A 13,250-nucleotide genomic window follows, 5' to 3' on the forward strand; every position below is an offset into this window, starting at 1 on the left:
CAATCATCCTCCCCGACTTCAAATCCTGAAATTCACATCTGAAATTCACAAACATATGGAAAAAATTTAGCAACACAATGACAATCATGAGTGAGCTTACTAATAGATATCAGATTGCAATCCAAAGTAGGAACATGAAGCACAGAAGTGAGGAATAAATCTGGAGAAATGAGGACAAAATCAAGACCAGCAACTTTGGAAGCTGATTCATCAGCAATCCGAACAGTGAGTGTCGGATTACACGACTGGTAATCCATTAATAAGGAGACATCTCCAGTCATATGATCGGAGGCACTTGAGTCAACAATCCAGGGGCGAGAAGAGGTTGAATCCAAGACGAACGCGGATGGAGAAATACCTTGATAAGTAACAATGCCGGTAGCACCCGATGCCGCACTAGTAGGCTGGACCGGTGACAATTGACCGAGCATCTTCTAGGACCGAGCATCTTCTGGAGGGCATGAATATGTTCTTTGCTGAATGAGCTCGTTTCTGGAGAGGCTTCAGTGGTGCTGGTGGCAGCTGCCCGATGATCCGGTTTGGGTTTCCCATTGGCGGGTTTGCCATGAATCCGCCAACACGTATCCCGAGTATGGCCAGAACGGCGGCAGTGGTCACATCAAGGGCGGCTCGGGCGTTGGCTGTTGTCTGTGGATGGAACATGAGCAGCAAGTGCCGATCCGTCGAGGGCTGTGGTGGACAAGGAAACACCTAACATGACCTTTTGTCGACTCTCTTCGCGGCGTATATCGGAGAAAGCTTCACGAATTGTTGGAAGAGGTTTCAAATTCAAAATCCGTGAGCGAGTCTGGTCAAACTCAGATTTGAGGCCGAGAAGAAATTTGAAGGTGCGTTTCTGTTCTATGATTTGACGAAATATGACAGAGTGTTCGTGACACTTCCAAGGGTACACCTCGAATAGATCTAGTTGTTGCCAATACCGAGTAAGAGTATTGAAGTATTGGGTGACGGAGAGATCACCTTGACGAAAGTCATGAAGAATGGTTTCAACAGCAAATAATTCGCTTGTATTGTCCGCACTAGAATAGGTCTCACGGGCAGCATCCCAGATTTCCTTCGCTGTGCCATAGAGAAGAAAATTTTCGCCAATATCAAGTGTCATCGAGTTAACAAGCCAGGCCATAACCATATTATTCTCGGATTTTCAAGTCTTGTATGATGGATCTGTCGTCATCGGAGCTGGAGCATCATCAGTAAGGTAGTCATCTTTGTCTTTGCCACATACAAACATCATGACTGACTGCGACCATTAGAGGTAATTATGGTCGGTGACTTTGTGGCTGGTGATGAGGACAAAATTATTATCTGAATTGTTGGGCAATGGAGACCCAGCTAGAAGTGACATCACTAGTGGAGGAGTTGCAGGCATGGCCGTACTTAGTCATTAAGCACGATAGGAACTGGCTGTGCTCGGTCGCGGAAGAAGAGCCGGCGCAGGAGATCGCGGGAACTGGCTGTGCTCGCGGGAGAGGATAGGATTCAACGACAGATGTCGGGATTACGGAAGATCGCGATCTGGCGTCTCCTGAGAGATCTGAACTCTCGCAGAGATCGCGGTAGAAGCGCGATGAGGGAGACGATCGCGGAAGGAGTGCGAATGATCGCGGGAGACGAGCGCGGAAGCGGACGCAGACGTGGAGCCGACGCTGACAATCAGAGAGAGGCGCGATCGGTAGGAGCGGCGCTCGGATGCGGACGACAGACTAGGGCAGCGCTCGGTTACGGAGAATCGCGGGAGAGAAGGGCCGTGATTGAGCCGAGAGCGAGCGGGAGAGGTTTTCTTTGATGTCTCTGATACCATGTGAATTTTGAATAACCTTTTTCTCCCTGAATACATAGATAATTCACCTATAAATAGGTGAGTACACGAGATAAAATGAGGAAAGAAATCTCCCTACAATTAAGTAATTCCTATAATTATGGAATAAACATAAATACCTATAATTAAGGAATTACCCTTTTTATACCATGACAAAATATAGCAAATACTAAATAGAATAAGTAACTAAATAATGAGCATAATTCCACAATACGGGATTTCCATATCGTGGAATTGACCGCGTCGAGTCGGGCGCTTCCTTTTTCAGTTGTTTCCGTTTATTCCTTTCTTATTTCCTTCCATTTTTATTTATTTTTTGATTCAGGTTATTCTTTATTATGGAGCTTTTATATATTTGGTGTTTTGGTCGTTTGGCACTTAGTTTTTGTTAGGTTTGAGAGAGTTCTCTCTGAATTTTGCTCTCCGGAGTGCCACAACCTCTTCCTTTTGCAAGTGATGTGACTGTTGCTTGCCTGAGAGCAGATGGTGGAACCCCATCGTCGTCCGCATCTCCCTGATTCACTGTCCGCTCGCTGGTTTCAGTCGGACTTCAATTACAACTTATGGGCTCATCATGGAAGTAATTGAGTTTGCACAACAACCTCTCATGCTAATTCCCTTTTAAATTTTTAAATTGTTACTCTTTGAAGATTAAATTCTATCTTTTTATTGAACATTAATATGGCCATTTGTGGAATACTCTTTGACAAACGTGCTAGTTAAAATTGGCATTAGCAGTAATAGTACGAACCATAATGCAAATCTTTATCTGTTCGAGATTTTTCTAAACAATCAAATCTATATGACTTATTTTCTGCAACTATTTTCTTATATAGCAATGGATTTTATTAAGGCTTTATTTGTGAGAATTGATTTCTCTCTGTCAATTGTATACGTTAAACTAAATCATTTTGAAGAATAACCCGTGCAATATTTCCATGCATATAACACCATTCTTGTCATTGAAAATTTGACAGCACAACGGCTGAACTGAATGACATTTTACAGTTACAGATTCATCCCAAAGACATGTAGAATTACAACAATATATATCACAATTATATATCTACCAAACAATACTCATAACAACTAAGTCCAAATAATATCTATAATGGTGAGCCACCATAATATAAATAAGATCTAGTTATTCCACACATTCATCTTAGAGGCTATATGTCTCATTATTAAGTTTGATTAGCAACTCATAACTTAGATAAGAAGACCCACAAACTTTATTTTTTATAGATTGCTACCTTACTGACATGGGACGCGTATTCATCGCGAGACCGTGGATCCTGCAGGACCCAGCTGATACGGGATTCCCATGTCGCGGAATTGACCGCGTCGAATCGGGCGCTTCCTTTTTCAGTTGTTTTCATTTATTCCTTTCTTATTTCCTTCCCTTTTTATTTATTTTCTGATTTAGGTTATTCCTTATTAGGGAGTTTTTATGTATTTGGTGTTTTGGCTGTTTGGCACTGAGTTTTTATTTAAGTTTGAGAGGATTGTCTCTGGATTTTGCTCTCTAGAGTGATGTAACCTTTTACTAGTGGCGTCTCTGTTGCTTGACTAGGAATAGATGGTGAAACCCCATCGCTATCCGCATCTCCCCGATTCATTGTTCGCTCGCTGTTTTTAGCCGGACCACCACTGAACCATGTTCTATCTGCTGTTTACAGCAGGAACACTTTCCTGCTGTCGGGTTGCTGTTCAGGCATTGCTTGCACTGAGTTTCAGTCGCCATCCATCCTCCCACCCCTGTTATCCTGTCTACAACTTCCCTAATGCCATCTAGTGCTCCATCACACCTTCTAGGAACCCTAGAATGATGTCATTTGGTATGAATAGATGAACGAGAACTCCATGAAATTACCGTTGAGGATATGTGGCGAGAAATTATTCAATTGCTGCAGAGGCTCGTTGAGTTTGAAAGAAGATAGTATGAAGAAGTTACTCACAACGACAATGGTGTTCATCCAAATAAATGAGATGGAGAAAACACTTTTCACTAAGAAGCTTTTAAGTGACGAAGAGCCGATGCCGCAGTGTTTCAAAATTGAGTATAAGAGGAGAGAATGTGATTTTGGAGTCAAGGTGAATCTATCAAATTTTAGCGGTCGCATGGATCCAGACGAGTTTATTGAATAGCGACAGACAGTTGAACAAGTTTTTGAGTACGGAAGTATTCTAGCTAACAAAAGGGTAAAACTACTTGTCATTTGTTAAAGAAGAGTATCTCTGTGGTGAAAAAAATTGAAGCACCTATGTTAATGTGAGGGAAAAACTAAAATTACAACTTGGTCCAAAATGAAAATGGAGATGCAACTTAAGTATCTACCAGTTCATTATAGGCATGACGTGTTTTTGAGGCTTCTTCAATTACAACATGAAGATCTTTCAGTAGAATAGTACACCACTAAGTTCGAACAACTTATGTTGAAGTGTAAGTTAATAGAGCCCGATGAGATCACCATAGCCTGCTATCTTTAGGGATGGTCTATTGGCATCGTGGTCCAACTACAGCCCGACTAAACATTACAAAATGTTCATGCCCTTTCCTTGAGGTAGAGAAACAACACCACAACATTAGGTCCACACCCCTTCAAGAGCACGCCAACAAGAGTACCCAGACATACCTTGCATGAAGAGAAGCCAACACAGGAGGAAAAGAGGACTGACTAGGCCAACTCCCCCAAGACATTCCCAACTAGGAAATATTTTAGATGTCATGAATTTTGATACATTTCTTCCGAACATGAGGGTGATTTCTTTTATCGAGTAGGGTGCGGTGGAGGAGACAAAGAGTGAAGACCCAAAGTGGGATAATGATGAGAAGTATCCGACTACTTGCAGATGATGGTGAGATGCTTGTGGTTCGATGCATTTTCTGAATTGAGCCTAAGAGGGATCAACAATGGCTCATGCATAACATCTTCCAAATCCGTTGTACTATGAAGGGAACGTGCAACCTTATCATAAATGGAAGCAGTTATAAAAATGTGGTATCTACGCAGGTGGTGGATAAACTGAGCCTCACTACACAAAAACATTCCCAGCCATACTCCCTAACTTGGTTGAAGAAGAAAATAGATTTCTGTTGACCGGGGATGTTTGGTATGATGTGATCTCTATGGATGCAGGATGTATGCCATATTGTGTTGGGTCGACCATGGCAGTACGATAGAGGTATACTTCATGATAACCATAAAAATATATACATATTCAACAAAAAACGAGAAATGTATTGTACTTGTACCATTAAAGAAGTCAGGATTGATGAGTACTCTAACAAAGGGAGGAGCAATCATATTTTGTGCCTCATTTTTACAGGCTATGAGAGAGGCACTAGTGGGCTTGGCCTTAGTGATGCTAGAAGGCAGTGGTACAGAGGAGCTAATATCTGAGGCAGTGTGACCCTTGCTAGCAGAGTTTCAAGATGTTCTGACGGACATGTCACATGAATTATCACCCTTGGGAGAGATCTAGCTTGCTATAGACCTTATCCCAGGATCAGTGCTCCCCAACTGACTAGCCTACCCGATGCTACCAATAGAGTATGAGGAGCTATAGAAGTAGGTGGAGGATCTGATGGCTCAGGGACGAGTTTGTGAGAGCATCAGTCTCTATTTTGTGCCAAATTTGATTGTGCTAAAAAATGATGGATCATGATGTATGTGTATCGATAGCATGGTTGTAAATAAGATCACAATCAAGTACAAATTCCTTATTCCGAGATTGGATGATTTGTTTGATCAGTTACATGGAGCTAGTTTTTTCTCTAAGATTGATTTGCGAAATGGCTACCACTAGCTCAATATGAGACCAGGGGGAAAACAACTTTTAAGGCACTAGATGGATTGTATGTGTAGACAATCATACACTTTGGGATATTTAATGCCCCGAATATTTTCATGCGGCTAATGAACCGGGTCATTAGGTCATTAGAGCCATCATTAAAAAAATTGTGGTTGTGTATGTGATGATATTGGTGTACAACAGTTCAGAGGAGCACTTACAACATTTAAGATAAGTTTTTTGAGGCTCTTTGGATACATTAACTAATTTGCCATTCAAAAAGTGTCATTTTCTTACACTACAAACATGTTTTTTTTGATACATTGTTTCATTTGATGACATTGAGATGAACCCAACAAAGATCGAGGCTATTGAAGCCTTGCCCAAACCTCAGTCATTTACTCAAGTATACCCGTTTCATGGTCTGACTTCTTTTTACAAGAGGTTTATTAGGAATTTCAGCTCGATTGCTGCACCTTTGACGGAGTTTTTAAAGTTAGATAAATTTGCATAGTCAGATGATGCTCATGCTAGTTTTGAAGAAACATGTGACTAAAGTTCCCGTTCTCGCACTTCTAGATTTTAATCTAGTGTGTGAGGACTATGATACCTCTAATATGGGAATTGGAGTTATGCTAAGTCAAGGAGGGCATCTGATTGCTTTCTTTAGTGAAAAATTGAATGATTCTAGGAGAATGTACTCTATCTATGACAAGGAGTTTCATGTTATTTTGACAGCTTTTAGTCACTGGAGTCATTATTTGCTGACAAATGAATTTAATCTTTACACTGACTACGAGGCCCTAAGATTCTTGAATGGTCAGAATAAGTTAAAGGTCTCACACGCCTTATCAGTGAAGTTTCTTCTCTCATCCCATTTTCTACTCAAACATTAAATAGTGAGTGAGAATATAATAATCAATGCTCTAAGTCATCGCCACTATAAGTTGAAGGTTAGTTTTGAGGTGTTGAAAGACTTGTATGCAGCTAACAAGGATTTTCAGGATATTTGGATACAATGTTAGGATGTGCTATACGAGCAATATTACAAATTTGATGGATACCTGTTCTTTTAGAATAGATTGTGCATTCCTTGACGTTCACTTAGAGAGAATATCTTATTGAAGTGCTAGTGGGGGATGACATGACATTTTGGCAGTCAAAACTCTCTCCTTAGTGAAAAAGAATTTTTATTGGCCCAAATTGGTACAAAACATGGAGAGACTCGTCAGATAGTGGAGGGTATGCCATTTGGCTAAGGCTAAAGGGCAAAAAACAAGTATTTACACTTCCCTTTATGTTCTAGAGGCACATTAGTTGGACGCGAACATGGACTTTGTGGTGGGCTTACCCCAGACACAACGGAGTAAAGATTCTATTATGATTGTGGCAGATAATTTTTCTAAGATGAAACACTTTGTCCCTTACTATAAGACAATGGTCGTGTCACATATTGCAAACTTATACTTCAAGAAAGTTGTTCATCTTCATGGGATAACTATAGCATCACCTCGGATAGGGATGTGAAATTCTCTGCCCCTTTTGGAGGACTTTATGGGACAAATTAGACACAAAGCTTTATTTCTCTTTAGCAGCCCACTCTCAGATAGATTAATATTGATGATTTGTTGCCATATTACCATTGCCTGGATGTTTTCGGAGACGAGGATGAAGCCTCTCTTACCCGGGGAGAGTGATGTTAGGCACATAATTGCGGCGAGGCAGCGTCTCCCAAGCAGCGGATCATGCGAATACAGGACTCCCATATCGCGGGATTGGTTGCACCAAACCAGGCAGTTCCTTTTTCAGTTGATTTCATTTATTGCTTTCTTGTTTCCTTTCATTTTTCTTTATTGTCAAATTTAGGTTATTCCTTATTAGTGAGCTCTTATATATTTGGCGTTTTGGCTGTTTGGGACTTAGTTTTTGCTGAGTTTATGCATTTGACAGATTTCTCTCTGAATTTTGCTCTCCACAGTACTGTAACATCTTTTTACAAGTGGTGCTTCCGTAGCTTGCCTAAGAACAGGTAATGAAACTACCTCATAGCCTGCAACTCGCCGATTTTTCGTTCGCTCGCTGTTTTCAGCCAGACTGCCACTGAACCTGTTCTATAAGGAAAGTGCAGCTTTCTTGCTGCCGGGTTGCTGTCTAGTCCTCACTCAACCCGAGTTTCAGTCGTCATTTTTCCTCCCACTCCTATTATCCCGTCCAGAACTTTCCTAATGCCTTTTGGTGCTCCATCACACAGTTCTAGAGTTACATCTCTCCTTCTAGGAACCCTAGAACTGTGCCACTTACCCTTCATCTTTCCTTGGCTCTCTTTTCAGTTCAAAATGACCTGTCAAAAAATATTCATTAATATAAGGTTTAGTTTATGACTCAACAGATGGCTTAATTATGATATAACATAAGGCATTTAAATATGTAACACCTAATTCCTATGTATTTACAAATCTAACACCTAAACTTTATTTTTACAGTTATACCTTCCAAATCTTTTATATCACAGCAAAACTACCATGCTTTTGACTTTTAAAATATTAAATACACTTTTCTTACAAAGGTAAGGTAGCCTTTATGTAAAAAATTGAAGTTTATATGTTAAATATGTAAATATATAGCAATCAAATGGCATATATGTGAATCTTCCGTATAACAATTAGGAATGTATGTGTGCATGCGTCTAGATCTACAAGTCTAATAAATCACAGCCGAACATATATAAACAATGAAAACATGAAAGCATATGTAAACATTATGTCACATTTATTACAAAAAAAGTTCAACCATGCGAAACTTCAGACACACCAACTAAAATGACAAAATGATGATCAATAAGTGGTGGCTCAGAGGGAATTTTATCTCATAAAACAGTGTTCCAGAGTAAGGATTTAAAATGCCTTTACAGTGCAAGCTTATAGAATGATTTGAAGCAATTAATATGTCAATTTGAGAGTATGCATTTGATAACAATTTAATATATGCATCATGCAGTTCAAGTCTGACTCATAATATATTAATGAAACAAATTAAGAGCATTAATCATATAACATATTTAGATCATTTAATTGGATTATGAAAACCAATATTAGGAATTAAAGGACTCTTCACATATCATATAACCTCAAAACTCAGTTAACTCTAACACGCTCTTGCAAATCTAAGATGACAAAAGAATACTCACTAGTGTATTATTCTCCATATTAGTTAAAATATGTTTAACAATAAATTAATATTTTAATTACTTATCATTATTTAACATTTCAAGAAAAAGTTAAAATTCACCAAAAAAAGTTCCCAAAAAATAGGAAATATATTTCAAACTGTGGACTTATCAACACGTTCGAATTTCAAAGTGTGAAATCTCTTACTATAATTTAATATTTCATATTTCTTAAGGTGGTTTTTTGTGTTTTTTGTCATTGTAATTATTATTTGATTTTTGTTTTTATGCAATTCTCTGTATAAATACTCATTGAAAGGATGAGCAGTCCAAACTTTCTTAACCACTTCTTTTCTGCAGTTATTTCTGCTAAATTCAATTTTATCCACTTAGTTGAAGGAATCCATTTCTACTAATTATAACATACTCCACTTTAGGCTCCACTTTAGGGAATTGTATCAAACAATTATTCTCAACAGGTGATGCTTGCATGTGGCAAATACAACTTGGTTCACGAGTTCTTTAGGAAATTGCAGAAGAACTCCATTCCTGGTGCTTTGAATTACAAAGGTATGAGACTAACTTAAAATTATATAACATCTAAATTTTTTATTGTCACTGACAACTCATTTGTCTTCAGTTCTTGTGAATACTTTTTGGAGAGAAGGCAATGCCGATGAGGCTGTACAGGCCGTAAAAGATATGGAAAGACGTGGAATAGTTGGCTCTGCTAGTCTGTATTATGACCTCGCTCGCTGTCTCTGCAGTGCAGGAAGATGTGACGAAGCTCTTCATCAGGTTTGCGCCTTTTAAGCTCATATTCAAGCTATAATTGAATATGTTTTTCTGTACTATGCATACCTTCTGTGTAAAATGAAATATTTCGGTGAATTGATGTTAAAATTGTTGTTAAAAGATGAAATTATTTGATAAACACTATTGTGATATTAATACCAAGTTAATTAAAAATTATAAAAGTAGTTTAATATCCTGAAAGTTTATTAATGCTTAAATTAATTTTATTAATTAATGAACGCATGAGTAACCAGCATATTCTTATAGCAATTATAAATGAATAACTTATTGTCCTCAATAATCTACTAACAAAATTGTTGTTGAATGTTTGTCAAACCAGAAAATTTTATTATTCTAGCATTTAATTTTTTAATAATTATTTATTTAAATAGTTAACTAATACTAATTAATTGTTTTTTTTTTTTTTTTTGGAAAATTTACTTACATGACCAAAAATTATGATTCACATTTTACATGTATAACACCTAAAGTTTGATATTTTTATTTATAACATGTTGGTATTAAGAAACTATGCATGAAAAGGTGAATTTCACTTCTAAAAAATTTGTGATTGTTATATTTTTGATGTGATGTGAAAGATTTGAGTAATATTTATGTAAAAAATGAAAGTTTAGGTGTTATATATGCAAATATATAAGAATCAGGTGGTTTGTATGTAAATGCCTCCCTTTTATTTTTACTGCATCAATAGTTAGATTGCCTTTTATCAATTAACTAATATTCAATTGATTAGCAAAATTCCTAACTAAAGTAATAATTAAAATATTTTTTATCCTAAGCATCAATCATTGACTAATTAATTATGCTATTTATCTTTTAATAAATTATATAATTTCTTAATAATTATTTCGACAAAGATATAACTATCCCAATCAATAATATATACTTATTTAATATCTTAATGAATAGATTTAGTATCAAAATCGTTAAGGAATGTTTAATTGATTGCTCTTATTTTTAATGCTTGCAATAATTTCTATCTGAGAAGAAGCTTAGCTAAGGAAAAAATCTTTTTTGACAGATTAAAAAAATATCCAAGGTTGCAAAGAAGCCGTTGGTGGTGACATACACTGGTCTTATTCAAGCTTGCGTTGAGTCGGGAAGTATTGAAAATGCTACATATATTTTCAACCAAATGAATAGTTTCTGTTCACCAAATGTGATCACCTTCAACATCATGCTGAAATCATACATACAGCACGGGATGTTTGAAGAAGCGAAAAGTCTTTTTCAGAGAATATTGTCTGATAGCCATGAGATTAATGGAGAAGATGAGTTCAGTCGAAAGGTTTTCCCTGATAAATTTACGTTCAACACGATGATGGAAGCGTGTGCTGCGGCAAGTAAGTGGGATGATTTTGAGGATTTTTTTCGAGAGATGATTCGTCATGGCTATCACTTTGATGAAAAACGACATATGCGTCTGGTATTTGATGCTTGGCGGGCTGGAAAGGTAATCTTATATTTTCGCTGCTTAGCTTTACTTTTGCAAAGTTGTGTGCAATTTATGATATTTGCAAGTTTTTTGCTAGATTTCTTTGAATTTTCTTGGTTTGAAGTTTTTTAATTCTAGAAATGAGAATTTTTGCAAATTCAAAATGAGAGTTGAGTTAAACGATTCAACAAAAATTTAGTTGTGCCCAATTTATGATGAAATAATCTTAAAATCCTTTTGAAGCTTATGTGCCGCTACTGTTGATATTGAAGAGAATGGAAGCTTTCAATTATGATTTCCAAATAAAATTTGGTGGAAAATGTCTATCCTAGGAAGAGATGATTTCATCCTCCTCACATATATATTTTGGGCATTTACATACATATCACCCAATCTTATGTATTTACATATCTACTGCCTAAACTTTACTTTTTTTATATTTGTACCACCAAATGTTTCATATCACATAAAAAATATCACTATTTTAACTCTTTAAATGTGAAATAAATCTTTTCAAGCATAGATGATATGACATGAAAATATCACTATTTTAACTCTTTAAATGTGAAATACATCTTTTCAAGCTTAGATGATATGACATATGTGTAAAAATTGTAGTTTAGGTATTAGATATGTAAATACATAGGAATTAAGTTGCCTTTATGTAAATCTTCCTATATGTTTATATATACATGCTTGAGCGGTGCAGAAAATGAGAATGCTCATCAAACATGTGATAACCCGAACTTACAATGACTGGCAAAAGGCATCAAGCGATTGGCAAATATGTAAAGTTTTATGTCTTTTTTATCATTCTAATGTTATAAAATCAGTCAGAAATATTAAAATTATTAAAAATATGTATAATGATGCATTAATTTGTATCTAGTATAGATGGCATGACAAAACAGTTCCTAATCTTGACTGCTAAGCTGATCAACTTGCTTTTATTTTTCAGTTGCAGTAGAGATCTTTGCAAATGATTTTAAAAGAGGGACCATATTACCCTATTTAGGCCTGCATTATTACTATTTTAACACAATGCTTATGTATTTACATATCCAACACTTAAACTTATATATTTACTCTTATAACACCCAAAACTGTAACTTCACATGAAAATACCACAATTATCTTTATACGTGAAATGCACGCTTTCATGTATAAGTTTATGGCACCAAAGCATTATAAACCAAAATATCAAACATTAGGTTTGAGATATGTAAACACATTTGAACTGTGTGGTATGTATGTATGTAAATTTTCCTTTAATGTATTACTAAGCATTATTTTTTTTTTCCCTCTATTACACGCCATCAATCTCTCAGAAGAGCATATTGGAGATCACATGGGAACACTTAACCATTAATGGCCGCGTCCCGCCGCCTCCTATCATCAAAGAACTCTTCTCCATGAAGCTGCAGGAAGACGACCCTGGATCTGCTGTTTCGTTCATCACCATTCATCAAGACATGGAAACCGAAGCCTTCTCTGAGAAATCATGGCTGAATCTACTAGAGAAGAATACTCATCACATCAATAGCAGAACCTTAACGAAGCTGCTGCATGAGCTGAGAGGGGTCATCTCTGTAAGTGCTCGACCTCACCCTGTGCATCAGAGTCTATTGAATGCTTGTAAAGAATTTGGTTCCAGTTTTTACGGTGGAGGAATTCATTCTTTATTGTAATGCTGAAGAATGCTGTAAATGAAGTTGATATTATTATTGTTATCTGAAATTGCATTGTTAGCTGACTAATGAGATATTATATTGTTTGATAAGCTGATTAAGATTTTGATCATAATATAGATCTCAAGTATTTTCAATGAACTGTGAGATTATATAGTATTAATTATTTATATATCACATCCCACATATTATAAAATGAATTTAGTAATTAAAATAATACTGTAATAAATTTGTTAAAAAATATTTTAATACAAAATTTTCTTGAGAATATTTGAAGGCTAACTAATCGGGAACACATACTGACTGCTGCGTGCATATATATAATACGTGGTGAACTTGAGGCTTTATAATTGAGGCAATGGAAGACAATTACACTAAAATGAGTTGTACATCAAAATATTTTAATTCTCTTCATAGGAATTGTGGACTAACTATATCTTTTCACACAGTTGCTTCTTCTCTAAGTATAGAACAAAAGCCGAAGGTTCACAAACATGACTTCTCTTCAAC

At 36.5% G+C, this 13,250-nt stretch overlaps 1 protein-coding gene across 1 annotated transcript in view; it reads left to right on the forward strand.

Moving 5' to 3' along the window:
- The window catches only part of LOC110022178 (pentatricopeptide repeat-containing protein At1g30610, chloroplastic), a 21,451-nt gene extending 8,651 nt beyond the window's left edge, over positions 1-12,800 (forward strand). The window contains exons 6-9 of the mRNA XM_020720994.1: positions 9,281-9,371; positions 9,442-9,599; positions 10,639-11,070; positions 12,381-12,800. Coding sequence (XP_020576653.1) covers positions 9,281-9,371; positions 9,442-9,599; positions 10,639-11,070; positions 12,381-12,740 — 1,041 coding nt within the window. The 3' untranslated portion in view covers positions 12,741-12,800. The remainder of the gene's footprint in view (positions 1-9,280; positions 9,372-9,441; positions 9,600-10,638; positions 11,071-12,380) is intronic.
- The last annotated feature ends 450 nt before the right edge of the window (positions 12,801-13,250 follow it).

This window comes from Phalaenopsis equestris, unplaced genomic scaffold (genome assembly GCF_001263595.1).
Source record: "Phalaenopsis equestris unplaced genomic scaffold, ASM126359v1 Scaffold000174, whole genome shotgun sequence".
NCBI classification, from domain to species: Eukaryota; Viridiplantae; Streptophyta; class Magnoliopsida; order Asparagales; family Orchidaceae; genus Phalaenopsis; species Phalaenopsis equestris.